Below are 17,378 nucleotides of genomic sequence, written 5' to 3'. Positions count from 1 at the left end.
AGTCAAGCCTGGAAATGACTGTCGCATGGATCACTGTGGCCAGGTCGGGGCGGGAAAGGTAAGGGACCAACTGCTTGATGCGGCGAAGGTGGAAAAATGTCGCCTTGGCTGTTGCTGTGACTTGGGCCTCCATGGAAAGGGAGGCATCAAGGATTACACCCAAACTCTTAACGGAAGGCAATGGCACTAATTGGGCCCCCGCAAGAGAAGGGAGTTGGTCCCTCATCCCCATGCTATCCCGACCTAGCCATAGGACCTCTGTCTTCGAAGGATTTAGTTTCAATCGGCTCCCCCGAAACCATCCAGCTACAGCTTCCAAGCATCTGGTCAGTGTGTAAGGGGCCGAGTTGGTGTGGCCATCCATCAGCAGATAGAGCTGAGTGTCATCAGCATATTGATGACAGCCCAGCCCAAAGCTCCGGATAATCTGGGCAAGGGGGCGCATAAAGATGTTAAAAAGCATTGGGGAGAGAATTGCGCCCTGCGGCACTCCACACACCAAGGAGTGGCGTGACGACATTTCCCTCCCCAGTGCCACCCTCTGTCCCCGACCAGAGATAAAAGAGCACAACCAGTTACGGGCTATGCCCTGTATCCCCACGTCTGCAAGGCGATGGTCCAGAAGATCATGATCGACCATGTCAAAGGCTGCTGACAAATCTAAAAGGATCAGCAGTCCTGACCCGCCTCGATCCAGTTGTCTACGGATATCATCTGTTAGGGCAACCAGAGCCGTCTCCGTCCCAAAACCAGGACGGAAACCGGACTGAAATGGATCTAATGCCGATGTTTCCTCCAGAAACCTACCAAGCTGTTCAGCAACCGCTCTCTCAATTACCTTACCCAGGTATGGAAGATTTGAAACTGGGCGGTAATTGGATAGGTCTAAGGGATCTAATGAAGTTTTCTTTAAGAGTGGACGCACCACTGCTTCCTTCAGTTCCCCTGGGAATGTCCCCGTGTCAAGGGACAAATTGATAATTTCAACCAGGGGGGTCCGCGCAACATCTGGACACTCCCTAATCAGCCAAGACGGGCACGGATCAAGGAGGCAGGTGGTGGGCCTACCAACTTGGAGGAATCTATCCACATCAGTAGGGAGTATCCGATCGAAATGGTCCAACACTGGACCTGAAGTCAGTCGAGGGGCCTCCAGTTCAGTCACTGTATCTAAATTGGCAGGGAGGTCACGGCGGAGCAACAGGACTTTCTCCGCAAAAAAGCTCGCGAATGCCTCACAGCTGTGGGTCGAATTTGTGCTTAAATTTGGTTGTCCTCCTAAGGACGTTATTGACCTAATTATTCTAAAAAGTTGTGCCGGGCGAGAGCTAGCGGATGCAATGGAAGCTGCAAAGTAAGATTTCTTAGCAGCTTTCATAGCCATCTCATAGGCTTTCATAAGCGTCCTATAAGATGTTCTTGAGGCTCCGTCACGAGTCCGTCGCCATACTCGCTCTAGCCGTCTGAGATCCCGCTTCATTTTCCGGAGCTCCTCAGTAAACCAAGGGGCCCGGTTTCGACGGGGTCGCAGAGGGCGCTTAGGCGCAATCTCATCAATGGCTGCCAAGAGCCGGTTATTCCAGTCCTCAACAAGGTCATCTAATGAGTCGCCAGGAGGAGCAGGGTTCCGCAAGGCTTGTCGGAATCTATCAGGGTCCATCAGTTTTCGCGGACGAGCCCAAATAGGTTCGCCACCTGAGCCGGGGAGTAGCGGGAAGTCAATCTTGGCTTTTAAAGCGTAGTGATCAGACCATGGCACTTTCACAGCGGGGAGCATGATCACATCTATGCCAGCCCCAAAGATCAGATCCAGCGTGTGGCCTGCTTGATGAGTGGGGCCCAAAACAAACTGGGAGAGCCCTAGTGTTGCCATGGAAGTCACTAGGTCCAGAGCCTGTGAGGAGGGAGTGGTATCGGCATGGACGTTGAAGTCTCCCAAAACCAGTAGGTTTGGGAACTCCAAGGCCCAGCCCGCCACCACCTCCAGCAGATCTGACAGGGTGGCTGCAGGTGTGCTGGGTGGTCGGTACACCAGCCAGACAGCCAAGCTCTCCTTGGTGCCCCACACGAGACCAACACATTCAATGCCGGAGATTGCCGGTGATGGCAGAGCTCTGAAAGAGCAATCCTCCCGGAATAACAACGCTACTCCTCCCCCCCGACCCACAGTCCGCGATTGATGGAGGACAGAGAAACCTGGGGGTGTTATCTCATGTAGGGAGACTACTTCGCCTTCCCGTACCCAGGTCTCCGTCACGCAAGCCAGGTCAATCCCCTGCGAGACAAAAAAGTCACGCATGGTGGCAGTTTTGTTGCCTATGGACCTGGCATTGCACAGCACCAATGACGGAGGTGTGTAATCCTTGCTCTCCCTACCCTCATCCCTTGGGATGGGGCGTAGATTGGAAGGGTTTCGAGGATCACTGCATCTCGAAACCCTTCGCCGATAGAGATATCTACCCCTACCGCCATTCCTCCCTAGCCCTTCAATTGTGGAAATCCCAGATCCCATACTAGCCTCCCCAATAGATGGGTAACATCTCCTCAATAACAAGTCATCCTTGGGCCAGGACTCCTGGGTCAAAATGGTATGGGAAAGAGGTGGAGGTCTGATAGGGTAATTATCCCTAGAAGATAAAACCCAACCAACCGCACCCCAAGCGGGGGGGACAGTCCCATGGTGTTTCATTAGCTGTCAATCCCCCTCTCCCTCCTGGGTTAATTGGAGGATTGTTGGTTCTATCTGTGGCTGTGGAAGTATTAATGAGGTATGTGTTATAAAATGTGGATCACTGGCCAACAAAGAGCCAGATTCGAATTCGGAAGATCTGTCCATCCTGTCTCGCCAGGAGTACAGTAGAGAAGGCTGATCATTCTGATAAGTTTTGGGAACATTAGGCAAAGGTCCAGATGTAGAGTTGGTGCTGGATATCTCCAGATTGTCAGCAACATAGAATTCTTTAGGTGTTGTTGCCATAGAAATGTCGGAGGTGCCAAATTCCTCATCTAATTTGGTGTCGTTTGAAAAGGGAACAGGGAGTTGCACTGATGTCTTTCTATAGGATAAAGAGCTATTGGACGTCTTTAAATATTGTGCTCTAGGCTCTACTGTCCTTATATTTTGGGTAGAAATCTCAGTCTTTATACTCATTAGCCTCTTCTTCAGGTCTTGTAATTCTAGGCTTACAGAGTTCTTTTCTTCCTTCGGGCAATTAGTATTTCTAGTGTTGAGCTTGGTTTCCTTTATCCGCATTAGCTTTGACTCTATGCAAGGAACCAATTGCCTCCTTGTTTCGTCCTTAAATACCCTCACTGGGACAAAACAACAAACAACAATTCAGGGCTATGAGTTATGATGTTAAATGACTTGGCTAGCATCAGGCCTGTTGATTTCATAAGGTGAAAAAATACATATGGATTTAAAAAGATCTCTTGAGTGAAGCAATTTATTAAAAGCCTTTCATCAGTGAAAATTAATTTGTTCATATTTAAACTATTTAGGTGAGGGGAAGCACCTGAAGGAGGGGACTGGGGGAGAAGTAACACTCCGTAAAATGACTCCAGCAGTGTAAAGCAGAGAACAGTGCCTATCACCCCAGCGGATCATTGGGAGATCCACAGATTGCCCAATGTTTTGTCTAATTTGGCCCTTACGAAATGTTGTTTCCCCTTCAGTTTTATGGATCATGCTTGCTAGAAGACTCCTTGATCTGCCAACACACCTTTTTTTTAAGCAGGCTAAACGTAACGGTATTACCTTGTCTTTATTTTCGGAGCCAGACGCTTCAAGTTTGGTTCGGATCACGAAGGGTGTCGACAGTCTCAGGAGGACTCGCTCAAACGTGGCACCGATCTTTGGGGAAACGATCTCGAAACAGTCTTGGAACCTCAGCGTCTTGTGAGCATCGCATCTGAGCTGCTTCCGAAGTCCTTCCCCTAACTGCAGCACTAGCATGCTGGGATCAAACATCAGGTGGAAGGGAAAAGCGCGGCAGAAGTTGCTGATGCTTATCCTCAGGTCCGAGGGGGACTGGGAAGTGCCTAGAGGAAGTGCTTTTGTGATGTTTGCATTTTCGCGCTCTTTGATGACGAAAGTGAGGCAGCTGCAGTTGCCTGGGTTCGAGTCCTCGGGGCACAACTTGTCGTTTGCAATCGGCTCCACTTCGACTTCCAGTTGGTAGATTTTCCTGGCCGCCGCCTTGACCATACCCACCATGGCGAAACCAACAATCTGATGAGGGTGGAAGTAGTGGAGCATCAGTTTGCCTTCGGGGAGCTCTTTGCATAGGAAAGAAGGGGATTCCGAAGTGGCCTGCCTTCCAAACGAAGTCCTGATGTGCTCCAGCAAAGCATCAAAGCCATTGAAGAAATCTTGCAAGGTGCCACCCACGGCTCGGAGGACCCGCTCATTCTCGTCAAAGCAGATGTTGAAGAATTCGGCCCCAAATTTCTCCTGCAGTTCTTCAAACTTCAAGCCTGCACAGCAACGGATAGCACATATCAGCAAGAGACCACTGTTGCAAAGCAGTAGTGTTGGGGGGAGGGAAGTGGGCCAATTCAGGGGGCTACTAAGTCAAGTTTGGCAGGAGTGATGAGACCTATGGCCACCTATTGAAGAATATGGTTTTAATGGTTGGTCGGAGACTATGTTCCTTGTAGGTTCTGCGAATGGAAAGGGGCAGAGGACCAAGGCCTGAATTCCTTGTCCCTCCAACTGGGCCAGGCCCAGTACATTTTGCTGCCTGAGATAAAGGACAAGATGGCGCCCTGCCCACATTCCATGTACAGAAGCTGACTGGACTGGCATTTGAATCTGACTTCAATGCACCGGACAGCAACAGGCTAGTTTAAGAGTTAAAGATTTGTGGCACACAGAAACCTAGGAGGGCTACCACCGGTGCCCTCTAATTCCTGTCACACAAAGTGACTGACTCACCCTGCTCGATGTAGGGCTGGACCTGACCAGAAAGTAAACTGATTGCACATTTTGTTATCACAGACACAACGCCCTTCACATATCTCTCTCTCTTTACCAGAGCCACAATCCTAAACCCACTTAACCTGGGAATATGCCCCACTGAATTCAATAGGACTGAGCAGACATGGTTAGGATTGCACTGCAAATTAGCAATTTGGGAAGTCAGGCAGTACTCCATAGGAGACCAGACATGATGAGCTAACCTCCAGTCTATTGTCTTTGTATGTGAGGTGGACCTCAGACCGAGCTATGGTTACATACCAATTGATAGAGGACCAATGAAGGAGATGAAATCTCCTACCCACCACCCATCTCCTCCTGTAATGCGCAAAGAACTGAGAACAGCGGCTTCCACACTGTCCTCAAGCACTACCCACCTGAAAGACATGCCAGGAAGATGGTGATTAGATAGACGACAGTACCAGCAAGCTATAATTTAAAACAAAAATGTATGCAACCTTTTCAAGCTCTTGTCACAGAAGCTCATGCTTATGATTAAGAAAATGTTCGGAATAGCAAGAGCTGACACTGTCAAATAAGAGACCACTGAATGACAACGTGCACCAAATGTTGCCTGGCTTGGGTAGGCTATTACCTTAAAAGGTGACTGCTAAAGGACAGCCTGCTTTAAGATGACTGCTTTGTCATTTGCAGCCTGAGGAACGGCTCTCTTGAGCATTTGACCCTCCGGTCGCTGCTATCTCTTAGGCTGAACAGCGTCTTCTGTGCTCAGAAGCGGCAAGAAAGGGGAAAAGTAACTGAAGTTTCCTAGGAACCACCAAATATCTTTCTAGCAATGGCTTTGACATTTGCAAGTGTTCTGCAGGCAGCTTCTTGCCTAACAGGGCAAGGAATGTTGAGAAGGGTTTCCAAAGGTCCAGTCTCCATGGAGACCGTCCCTCCAACTCTCTGTTAATGCCAGCCTTCCTTTCACTTAGCAAGGATATCCAGGGTTAGGAAAAAATAAAACTACCTGCCAAACAGCACCGGCCCTCAGTGGCCTTGAGGAAGGCGCATAGTCTCAGAGGTAAAGCCTTTCCTTTGCATGCAGAAGGTCTTGGGTTCAATCCCTGGCAGCTCCAGGTAGACCTGAGAAAGATTCCATGTCTGAAACCCTGGAAAGCTGCTGCCAACCAGTGCAGACAGAACTGAGCTCAATGGACCAACAACGTGAACTGCTTCATTTTGGAGGAAAACGTGGGTGGGGGGCATTTACATTAACCAAGTCTTACGTTCCCGAGCACAATTCAAAGTGCTGGTGCTGACCTTTAAAGCCCTAAACGGCCTCGGTCCAGTATATATGAAGGAGTGTCTCCACCCCCATCGTTCTACCTGGACACTGAGGTCCAGCAGCAAAGGCCTTCTGGCAGGTCCCTCACTGCGAGAAGCCAAGTTACAGGGAACCAGGCAGAGGGCCTTCTCGGTAGTGGCACCCGCCCTGTGGAACGCCCTCCCCTCAGATGTCAAAGAGAACAACAACTACCAGACTTTTAGAAGACATCTGAAGGCAGCCCTGTTTAGGGAAGCTTTTAATGTTTGATGTACTACAGTATTTTAATAGTTTGTTGGAAGCCGCCCAGAGTGTCTGGGGAAGCCCAGCCAGATGGGCGGGGTATAAATAAATTATTATTATTATTATTATTATTATTATTATTATTATTAGTCACACAATTATGCACCCATGCATTCAAAGGTGAATGGCACAGGTCTTTCATTGGTAGACTTATTTGCATAAGTTAGGAACATCCACCAATCTGCTAAGAATGTCTCTCTCTCTTTCTTGTCCTCTGGCAAGCAGGAGGCATTGCATAGGTTTCCTTGCAAGTGCAAATTCCCACAGCTTACACCTGGGGCCTTCTGCATGCAAGACGGATGACCTACCACTGAGCCATGGCCCTTAAGATGATGGAGAAAACACAATTAGTTGGCTCTGCCTATCATTGGCTCTGGTCCCATCTGCTGCTGATCTCCCAGACTTCCACACAGTACCTGAGAGCATCACTCATCACCAGCCACAACTCTGCCCTGACTTAATGATGTGGACGGGACTTGATAGGGGTAACAGGCAGAACTATGTCTGACAATGCATTGGCTCTGATTTAAGAATCCCCTGTGCCACATGTTTACGTAACAGGTTGCAGTTTTCATATGCAACCTGCTGATATTCTCTCCACGCTGAGAGAACGCCATGCAGGAAGGAAGCTTGCAGAACCGTCCACAACATCTCCACGCCCCCCCCCCCCCGAATCTCCCTAAATAAAACGTTAACAAATAATTATCCAAGAATGAAAACAACAGCAAAAGACCACGTCATTCATTTATACCAGAATATTTATTTCCTAAGGGCATGAATTAGCTACTTGGTATAAATATTCAGCAGCCCCAATGATATCAATGGAATCCCAATGGAGAAGTAAGAAATGTTGCACAATCTGGATGGCACATTGTCTTCTGAACTTGGGAGAGGAGTGCAATTAAAAAGTTTCATGCCCGCAGGCAAGAAACAATAGGGTAGGGTTGATGTGGGAGGGTGGGAATTATTTGTCCATATCCGCAGGGAGAAAAAGATTATAATCCCAATGCAGTCCCCCAAATGAAGCTCAACACTTACAGCATTAATGGCTTCATAAGGCCTTGGAGAAAAGCTATCCCCCAGTAGTTAAAAAATGCACTGCCTTCTCCTCTACCAGGGTTTCCCAAACTTGGGTCTCTAGCTGTTTTTGGACTACAACTCCGATCATCTCTAGCTAGCAGGAACAGTGGTCAGGGATGATGGGAACGGTAGTCCAAAAACAGCTGGAGACCCAAGTTTGGGAAACCCTGCCCTATACAAATCAGCCCGTCGAGTGAGGTTATCATATAATGGGAAGGCCAAAGTGGTCCCCCCTCCAGAAGTTGCTGGACTACAACCTCTATCATCTGTGACAATTGGCCATGCTGGATAGGATTGATGGGAGTTGGAGTCCAATGTCATCTGGAGGCTATTACTGCCATAGACCCTTCTATGGTTACTGGGTGACTTTTCTGTGGTGGTCTATGAGTTATAGAACTCCCTCCCCGCACAGGCTCCTGAAAACATCCTTTTTTTATCTTTAGATGCCAGGTTAAAGGTAAAGGTAAGGGGACCCCATAACATTTGGTCCAGTCATGACCGACTCTGGGGTTGTGGCACTCATCTCACTTTATTGGCCGAGGGAGCCGGCGTACAACTTCCGGGTCATGTGGCCAGCATGACTACGCCACTTCTGGTGAACCAGAGCAGCGCACAGAAACACCGTTTACCTTCCTGCTGGAGCGGTACCTATTTATCTACTTGCACTTTGACATGCTTTCGAACTGCTAGGTTGGCGGGAGCAGGGACCAAGCAACGGGAGCTCACCCCATCGCGGGGATTTGAACCGTCAACCTTCTGATCAGCAAGTCCTAGGCTCTACCCTATTGACTAGAACTTTTCGTAATAATAAATCAACCTGCTTTTAGCTGCTTCAAAGGAAGCATCTTGCTGGCTTTGGTTTTTAAGGTTGCTTTGCTTTAATCTGTTGTTGTGGGTATTTTTAATTACGTTTTCATGCTGTTAAGCCTCAGAGACCATAATGGTGGAAATGATGGGATATAAGTTTCTTAAATAGGTTTAAAAACACATGGAAGAATCAAGGTGTCCAAGCCTCAGCACCCCCACTTCAAACATAGCACAAAGAAAGTGAAACCATGCTTAACATTGGGAAGGGAAAGGGTAGAAGCATGCTTTCACAAAGATGGTTCCTGATTTAACAAAATACCAGTTTGCAGGAAGTCAATATTACGTCTCCCCTAGACCAGGAATGCTTGTTATTGCAATTATATCTCAGCCTGCAACCTGTACTGGAATTATTTTTAGAGGTTCTATTGTTTTCTCATTCATGTGCTGCTGCCCTAGGGTACTTTTGGAGGAAGTGCAGGATATATATTTAATAAACAAATAATATTTTTTTGTAATTTAACATAGTAGCTTAATATCCCCGTAGTCAAATATTTCTATCTCATCCCCGCCCCTGTTTCCTAATTCAGGACTTGTTCATGGGATTGACTCCAACTGCAAGCTATGGAGAAAGAGATCCATACATGTGGAAATGTTGCTGGAGACTTTCCCCCACCCCTGTTCCTTTACATAATATTTTTTTTCCCAATAAATCTCATGACTCAGCCCAGTTAATCTTTTCCAGCGAGCCGCCACAGTGACAACATCCTATGGGCAGGAATGGAAAACATGGGCTGTGAAATAGAAGAGGCCAGCTCCTAAGGCACAAACACGTGATAGAAATCTCCAAGGGTCTTTGCAAGACACAACTTGGGGTGGGGAGCTATTTGGTGGTTAAATTCGCACCCTTAAAAATATGCATGCAAGAGGCAAAGATATTAGCAAACAGTGAGAATTTCCTTGCACAGCTTTCAACACACTATAATGTTAAAGTGTGAGAATCACAAAGCACAATTGCGGAGGGGGTGGGGAGAGATGTTTTAGCTGCTTGCAAATTCCTGGAAAGGCACTAAATGAGCAACCTGCCAGGAATTTCTCCCTCAGAAGAGTAGGGGTGAGGAACCTGTGGCCCTCTAGAGGTCGCTGTGGCATCTAGAGAGCAGAGACTGTGCAGTTTGGGAGAAGAAAAGTATAGGCACTGGAGAGGACAATAAAAGAGGAAGGAGAGGAAGGAAACGGGCCAAGAGACACCCAGGTGAAGAAGGGGCCACACTCAAAGTGAAGCGCAAAAACAGGGTGCCTGGAAGGCAAAAGCAGGAATGCCTGCTTCCAGAACTAGAGAGGGGAACACTTAAAAGGGCCTTTAATCATGCAGAATGGAAGACAGACAACAAGGACCGACAGAGCACGGTTAGGATGGAGTGGGAGTGAGCTTTCCACCACCCACAGTAGCAAAATCCCATAGCTTCTAACTGTGAACATTTCCTCAAGGAGAAGCAAAACTCTTCCAGCCCTAGAACATTTAGAGCACATGTATAAGAATCTGAAGGAGCTTTTTCAGATAAGCTCACCTATTATCTGACCCAAAACTTCTTGACAACGAGCAGCACCATTTACAAGCAGTAGAGTGCATCCAAAAAACTAAATAATCTATCCAGGCTTTGCACCTTGTCAGCAGGAAAACAAGAGTGGTCAGCTATGCCCTGATCCAGCAATGCAATATAGAGCCCCAAAGCATAAAGCCATGGCATGTATACCATGTACATAGGGGGGAATGCTCAGATAGCATCCTTTACCAATCAGGTCTCTTACTCCAATGGGGTGTGTCTATATGCATCAGGACCCAGTAGATGTTTGGACATCAGGTTTGGGATTTTATTAGTGGGGTCAAATATGTTGGTATACCTTGAAATGTGGGGAGATGACAACTGAGGAGGGCGGCTGCTTTTCTGCCCCAATTCTGAGAGGCATCTAGCTAACCACTAACAGTTGGGAACATAACGTTGGACTATAAGGCAATGATTATAGCTGCATGGAAGCAACCAAGCTGAACTCTGCAGAATGGGCCTCCATGGAAGGGAAAGCTCAGAAAACAAGAAGGGAAACTCAGAAACATGTCTCCTGCTAATGACACAAATGTACACAGTACCGAGTATATTTGCTGTACACTGGAGGATTCCTGAGACATCTTCAGTTTCGTCGTTGCCAGGGCGGTCTGCATAGGAGCACCGGTTGGAGAGATTGTGGAAGTTCTTTTCAGCATCCCTGTAACTAGAAAGAAACACAAAAGTGGTGCATGAAAACAAAACAAAAATAAACTAGGCATCTAGAATGACTGAACGTACAGAAGGACAAGCCTTCTCAGGAAGAATCACCATGGCTTCTTCAAAGGTTAAGTTCTGCCACGTCCACATTTTGAGTTATTAAAGCATGCCAGATGAGAGTAATCCAGGAACTTTGGACTTCCAAAACATCCCTCCTCAAAGGCTATGTGTAAACTTAGCAGTCAAGGGATAAGAGGAAATGTGCTCTCTTTGACTCACGACTGGCTAAAGGACTGGGAACAGAAAGCAGCAATAAATGATTAGTTAGAGCCGCTGCCCAAGGATCTATACCGGGACTGGGGCTATATAAATCTCATAAATGACTAGCAGGACCTGCAACTTAATGTTGTAGTGCATCCAGTCCTCTAAGAGGACTCCAAACAACCTGGAACAGTAATCTCAGAGTGCTGTTCAGACCTTTTCGAGGAATTTGAGGAGGAGGGAGGGTAAAAGGACCACTCCCCATGACCTCCCCCCTTGCTAGGCAATACGGCACTAGGAGGCTTCTAGCTCCAAACACGAGCCCTATATAGTGGGGACGATTGGGGGAGACATGCAATTCTGGAGAGTGGGGAAAATGTGTTTTCACGTCCCTCTTCTTGAAACATAACTGTGGAATGAGTGTGTACGAGGGAGCTTCTTAAAACTCACGGCACACATGCTCCCCCAACCTTACTCTCCCACTTTTTAGGCTTCTCCCCCTCCTGCTCTCAATCGCAAATTTAATCAATAATACTCCCACAATTTACCTGACCTGGTTTCTTTAGACCTTTGTATTCTCTCCCTCCCTCCCTCCCACCAAATGCTCAATTGCTACCAGCATTCTGTAAGCAAAAGGTTCGTGATAGACAGTTTCGGGGGTTTTCAGAAAAGCATCTTTTAATTTACAAGCTTACAGAATTTTGCATAGCTATGGAACCTTCGTTTTGAATGGCCCTGTTCTGCTCCAAATTTGACCCCCCTGAACCCGCTACTAGATTGAATCACCTACAGTCAGAAGCAAGTGAGATGGTCAAGCTTGTGGGGGGGAAACATACCAAATGGTTCAGGAAGGGGAGAGAAAAAGGGGTGGAGCTCTGCAGGCAGCACAGACACACACACACTCCCTGTCTCAAGCCTTGAGTCTTAGGAACACAAGCTTTAATGGAAGAGCAGCTCTTTTGCCAGAAGTTTTCCACTCCCTTTCTCCCACATCTGTTCTATATTCTGCATCGAGCTATGAGTAAGGATGCACAGGCGACTCCACAAGCAATAGCTCTCTCTCTCTCCCTCCCACTCTACCCCAAGGGGTTCTCCAGACGCGCCAGCCTTATTAACACCAAGGACAGCGCTGCAGCTCAGCTTGACAAAAGAGGCTATGCGATGCACAAGGGTGGCTCCCTAAAGCCTAGAGAGTTTCAGAAACCTGGGATGAATTTTTTTTGCACCTAGGTATACACCTGATCTGACTTGTACAGCATGCCAAAGCTGCCAGGGCACCCGGGTAATTAAATAAGAGCCCACGGCAGCAGTTGGCATTTGCCCCTTGCTACTGCTGCTTAACCCATCTTGGCAGAGGCTTCATCCAAACTATATAGGAAAGGTACAGTGGCCAATATAAACAAGGCGTAGGCAGTTACTCAGGGTTGTTAAGGGTAAATCTCTGGACCATATATAATCTGATGCTGCTACTTGGGTCCATTTTTAAACTGGGGGTGGGGCGGGCGGCAGAGTACTGTTTCTATATATTGGTGCAAATGATCAGCTTTTATGGGCTTGCCAGTCTTATTGTAAAGGCAGTCAAGCCTGGATAGCTCAGTTGGTTAGAGCATGGTGCTGATAATGCCAAGGTTGCAGGCTCGATCCCCGCATGGGACAGCGGCATATTCCTGCATTGCAGGGGTTGGACTAGAAGACCCTCAGGGTCCCTTCCAACTCTACAAATTCTATGATTCTAAGGTGATATACGCTCAGCAATTGCTCTAGCATCCCATGGATTTGGTACAATTGCGTCAGCAATGTGTACTTCAGGCCCCTGGAAATAACATTCAGCTCAGAGGGCCAGACAATGAAGGCGGGTGTCGTCCTCTGATCTGACTAGCGGCACTTGCAGTTTTCCAGGCGCCACACAATATTCATGCTCCTCATTCGTGAGGAGTCACTCTGGAACTCTGCATCTAATGGTATGGGGCAGTTGCCTTCGCTGTGCTTCTTTGAGGCAGGCTGAAAACTTTCCTATTTCAGCAAGTGTATCCAGACACATGGGGCCATTAGCCAACAAAACAGATCCACTAGCAAAAGAATTTCCATTTGCGCAACAGAACTCCCCCCCTCTCTCCGTGTGCCCCCACACGCTCCCCCAGATCTGCTCTGTGTAAGAACAACGGCCCCTCTAAGTCCAGCATCCTGTTCTTCCAGTGGCCAACCAGATCTATGAGAAGCCTGGAAGAAAGGACATGAGGGAAACAGCATTCTTCCTACTGGACAAGACGGACCCAGCTCCTGATGACTCCAGGGGCGGGGGCAATGCAAAAGGCACTGTGGAACAGGGCTGGGCGATATCTGGTTTTCAACATTGCTCTATACCGAATCATTGCAATATATCAATATACCACAATGTCTGAAATAAGGATGGAGCTGTGTAAAGGCATTGGCTGGCTTCGCAGGTTTCCCCTGCATCGTGATTTTTGCCAGCGCCTGCTCTTGCGATTCGCTGCCCCCCTTGCATGAGCCAGGGGAGAGCTGATCTGACAGAGTTAAGAGGGGCTGTAGGAATCGAGAGAGAGAAATTTGGGCTTCATGGTTTTCCCCATGTTGTGATTTCTGCATATCACATATCATAATATATCGCCAGGTCAAAAATGATGAAACTGGTATCCAGTGGCGGAGAGCAGGCCCCCGCCCTGGGGATGTGGCATGTGTCCTGGGGGCATGGCACTCCGCCTGAGGGGCGTGGTGCCCAGCACGGGCAGGGGGGAGCCATGATGGCACCCCACTGTGATCGCGCTGCCGGGGGCGGTGCGTTCCCCCTGCACTCCTCTTCCTCCACCACTGCCAGTATCACGATGTAAACGTCAAGCTGGTTTTGGACATATATCGATATACCACCCAGCCGTACTGTGGTGCAGGTCTGGAGAGGGAGGAAGGGCTTGTGGCTCTCACCATAGACAAGGGTGAGGTGGGAAAGCAGGCTGAGGGCGCCCCCACCCCACTCCCCAGGATCCTCATTATCAGGCACCCCCAAGTCTGGCAAAGACCTCCCTATCTCACTAGAGACCTTTCCCCAGTTCCCCGGCAAATCATCCATCTGCATCATGCTGACTCGGCCAGCTATCAGTATCAGACTCATCCCAGTATCAGAAGCAGTACTGGGAAACACAAGCAGGAGAGTGCTGTGGTCCTCTTTGTGGACTTTCCAGAAGCCTTCACAATTGGCCACTGTGGAAACAGAATGCTGGGCGAGAAAGGACCTTTCCAAAGAAAAAGTATTATCATAAACATAGTTTACTGTATTGCTACAACACCATTCCGCTTCACTCTTTCGGCTATCAACACAGTTTTTTCCTTTCCTTTCTAACAACACAGTGTTACTCACGTATGTAAAGCATTAACTGGAGTAGCACATTCTCTCTAGCAAGGACTAGGTGATGTATTCCTACGTTTAGCACAATAGAAAGGCAGTCTGGCCGAGGTCTGAAATCATTTCCACAAGGCAAATATATCTGAACTGTTTATAAATAAACCATTACATGATTCATTCTACAGAAAGGTCATAGGACTGTATTTACACTCTGCTAAAAAGAAAATCAGAATCCTGAATGGGGGGGGGGGAATCAAACTACCTTTTCCTTTTTAAAACAAAAAACCAAAAAAATTAATCCTGTCCCCAGAATTAGTTATGTTATTTGGTGCTGATTTCTTTATTGATCACTTCTGCAAATACTCCAAGAAGTGTGCAACATTAGCATTTAAAACAAAACATTACAGTACAATGCAATACAATACAATTCACAAGCCACATACAGTTTCTCCATAAAGTAGTCCCAAAATAATAAAACCTAAATATTGCTTACTGAATCTAATAGGGTTTTCTGCCCTATTAATTTAAGTTTAACGTTTGTTACGTTAATGTTTGTGGTGATTCAATGGTAGACAGCAGATTTCCCTAGGGAAAGGGGTGGGACAAAAAAAAAAAAAACCCACCTCTCGAACCCATTCCTTAGAAATCATGGGACAAAGAGAAGCGTGAATGATCCCTAAGAGAAATTCCATGGCTGTGGACAAAACTGAATCAGTAGCTTACATCAAATAAATGGATCTTTCTGCATTGAGAAGAAGAAAAAGCTAGCGTGAGCCGAGCAGTTGTGGGCATCCGAATTATATGAACAGCAGCACCACAGCCATTTGAGAATTGGTGTAACAAGCTAGCAATGAAGAGGACACCTGGGGAAGGGCCATAGCTCAGTGGCAAAGTGTCTGCTTTGTATGTCAGAGGTCCCAGGTTCAATCCCCAAGGTCTCCAAGTAAGGGCAACTTCCTATGCGCCTATGAGGTGTTCATGTTAGCAAACATCATAGAATCATAATGTCACCTGCTTCTTATTGTCACCACCATCTATCTATCCACTCCCCGTTTTTTGAGAAATGAGCTCTACTTACCCAATAACTTGATGCTCGTAATGTTGCAGGGTCCTCTGGAGAGTCTGCCTTATGGTCTGAGGCTACAGAATAAACAAAGAAAGAATGGTTTTGTTTTTTTATTAAAAAAAGTTATTAGCAGTTTGTCAGCCAGCCTAGCGCTCAGCACGATGTCTGGAGGTGACTACTGATTTTATCGCTTAATCTAATGTATGGTGTGTTTCTTTCCCAATTACACTTTTTCTCTCTCTCCTCACACATCTGCTGTGCTTCCCCCAGAGAAACGGGAAGAAAGCAGCCCAGAAGTAGCAAGCTGTTTTCGTTCTACAAACACATCAATATTTCAAGGCTCTTCCCTGATATTTTAGTCCTCTGTTAAATCAGCAGTGGTTTCTTTAGCCAGCGCTGCTTAATACAAAAAGCAGCAAACAGAAAACACAATGGGCCCATTCACAAGTTGCAGCGCATCATAAACAATAAATTATCGTGCACAACTGACTCAGGCACACTTCGCTCCTCTCCACTCGTGCCGAGAGCAATAAACACACAATCCTCTGGCTTAGTGTTACATCTTAACCAGAGATCATGGTTTGTTTCATGTACAACAAACCATAATCTGCAGCCCAAATTTGTTCTTGATCATGGCAGAGACATAGCATTCAAACATAATACTAAGACGGGAGTTATGGTTTTTTTTCTCCTGGTGAGGAGAAGAGTGGGCATGATTCACTCATGAGCAGTACGCCACACGATAGCTTCCAGCAGCCGATCGGAAGCCACGTCGGACGTTTGGCTTCCAAAAAAGTTCGCAAACCAGAACACTCACTTCCAGGTTTGCGATGTTTGGGAGCCAATTTGTTCAACAACTAAGGAGTTCAACTACCAAGGTATGACTGTACAGTAGTACCTCAGGTTACATACGCTTCAGGTTACATAAGCTTCAAGTTACAGCCTCCGCTAACCCAGAAATAATGCTTCAGGTTAAGAACTTTGCTTCAGGATGAGAACAGAAATCATGCTCTGGTGGCGCGGCAGCAGCAGGAGGCCCCATTAGCTAAAGTGGTGCTTCAGGTTAAGAACAGTTTCAGGTTAAGTACAGACCTCCGGAACGAATTAAGTACTTAACCCGAGGTACCACTGTATTTCTTACCCACCCTTCACTGTAAGATCCCAGCCAGCGCAGTTTAGAAAAATGCAATAAAATTTTTTGAAAACAAACTGCTACAATTACTTTTTTTTAAAAAAACATTCATAAGGGATCAAAACAGTACAAATGTGAGGACCACAAAACAAAATACCTCAAAGGCCAACTTCAGAAGAAGAAGAAGAGTTTGGATTTGATATCCCGCCTTTCACTCCCTTTAAGGAGTCTCAAAGCGGCTAACATTCTCCTTTCCCTTCCTCCCCCACAACAAACACTCTGTGAGGTGAGTGGGGCTGAGAGACTTCAAAGAAGTGTGACTGGCCCAAGGTCACCCAGCAGCTGCATGTGGAGGAGCGGAGACGCGAACCTGGTTCCCCAGATTACGAGACTACCGCTCTTAACCACTACACCACCCTGGCTCACAAAGGTGTATCATCAGCTTATGGTGACAGCTGTACAGTACACTGAATATGATAGACCCAGCTCTGTGGAGCCAGTCACAGGGAAAGCCCTCTCCTGGGCCGCTATTCCCCCCACTTTGAGCGGGGAACTACCAAGAGGGCTCACTTTGCTGATCTTATCACCCGAGAAGGTGGGTAGGGATTAAAACAGTCTTGTATGCATAAGGTTTATATGCCGCCCAACTTCCAATGTCATCAGGCCAACTCACAATTTTAAAATCAATAGAAAACAAATACAGTGGTACCTCAGTTTAAGAACAGTCCTGTTTATGAACGATTCGGTTTACAAACTCTGAAAACAGGAAGTAGTGTCCCGATTTGCAAACTTTACCTCGGTCTAAGAACGGAATCTGAATGGTGGAAGGCCTCATTAGGGGAAGTGCGCCTCGGTTTAAGAA

The 17,378-nt window shown here is 47.1% G+C and overlaps 1 protein-coding gene across 3 annotated transcripts in view; it reads right to left on the bottom strand.

Moving 5' to 3' along the window:
- The window catches only part of GUCY1A2 (guanylate cyclase 1 soluble subunit alpha 2), a 145,352-nt gene that overhangs the window by 109,103 nt on the left and 18,871 nt on the right, over nt 1-17,378 (bottom strand). For all 3 annotated transcript variants that reach the window (XR_014525180.1, XM_083499560.1, XM_083499561.1), the window contains exons 2-4: nt 15,397-15,458; nt 10,585-10,706; nt 3,758-4,476 (exon numbers count right to left, since the gene is read on the bottom strand). Coding sequence is in view for 2 of the 3 variants with exons in the window: in XM_083499560.1 (XP_083355686.1) it covers nt 3,758-4,476; nt 10,585-10,706; nt 15,397-15,458 (903 nt within the window). In the remaining variant the exon portion in view is untranslated. The remainder of the gene's footprint in view (nt 1-3,757; nt 4,477-10,584; nt 10,707-15,396; nt 15,459-17,378) is intronic.

The sequence above is a fragment of the Podarcis liolepis genome (assembly GCF_965112155.1).
Source record: "Podarcis liolepis genome assembly, chromosome: 4".
NCBI classification, from domain to species: domain Eukaryota; kingdom Metazoa; phylum Chordata; class Lepidosauria; order Squamata; family Lacertidae; genus Podarcis; species Podarcis liolepis.
This window is presented reverse-complemented; position numbering and strand designations above follow the sequence as displayed.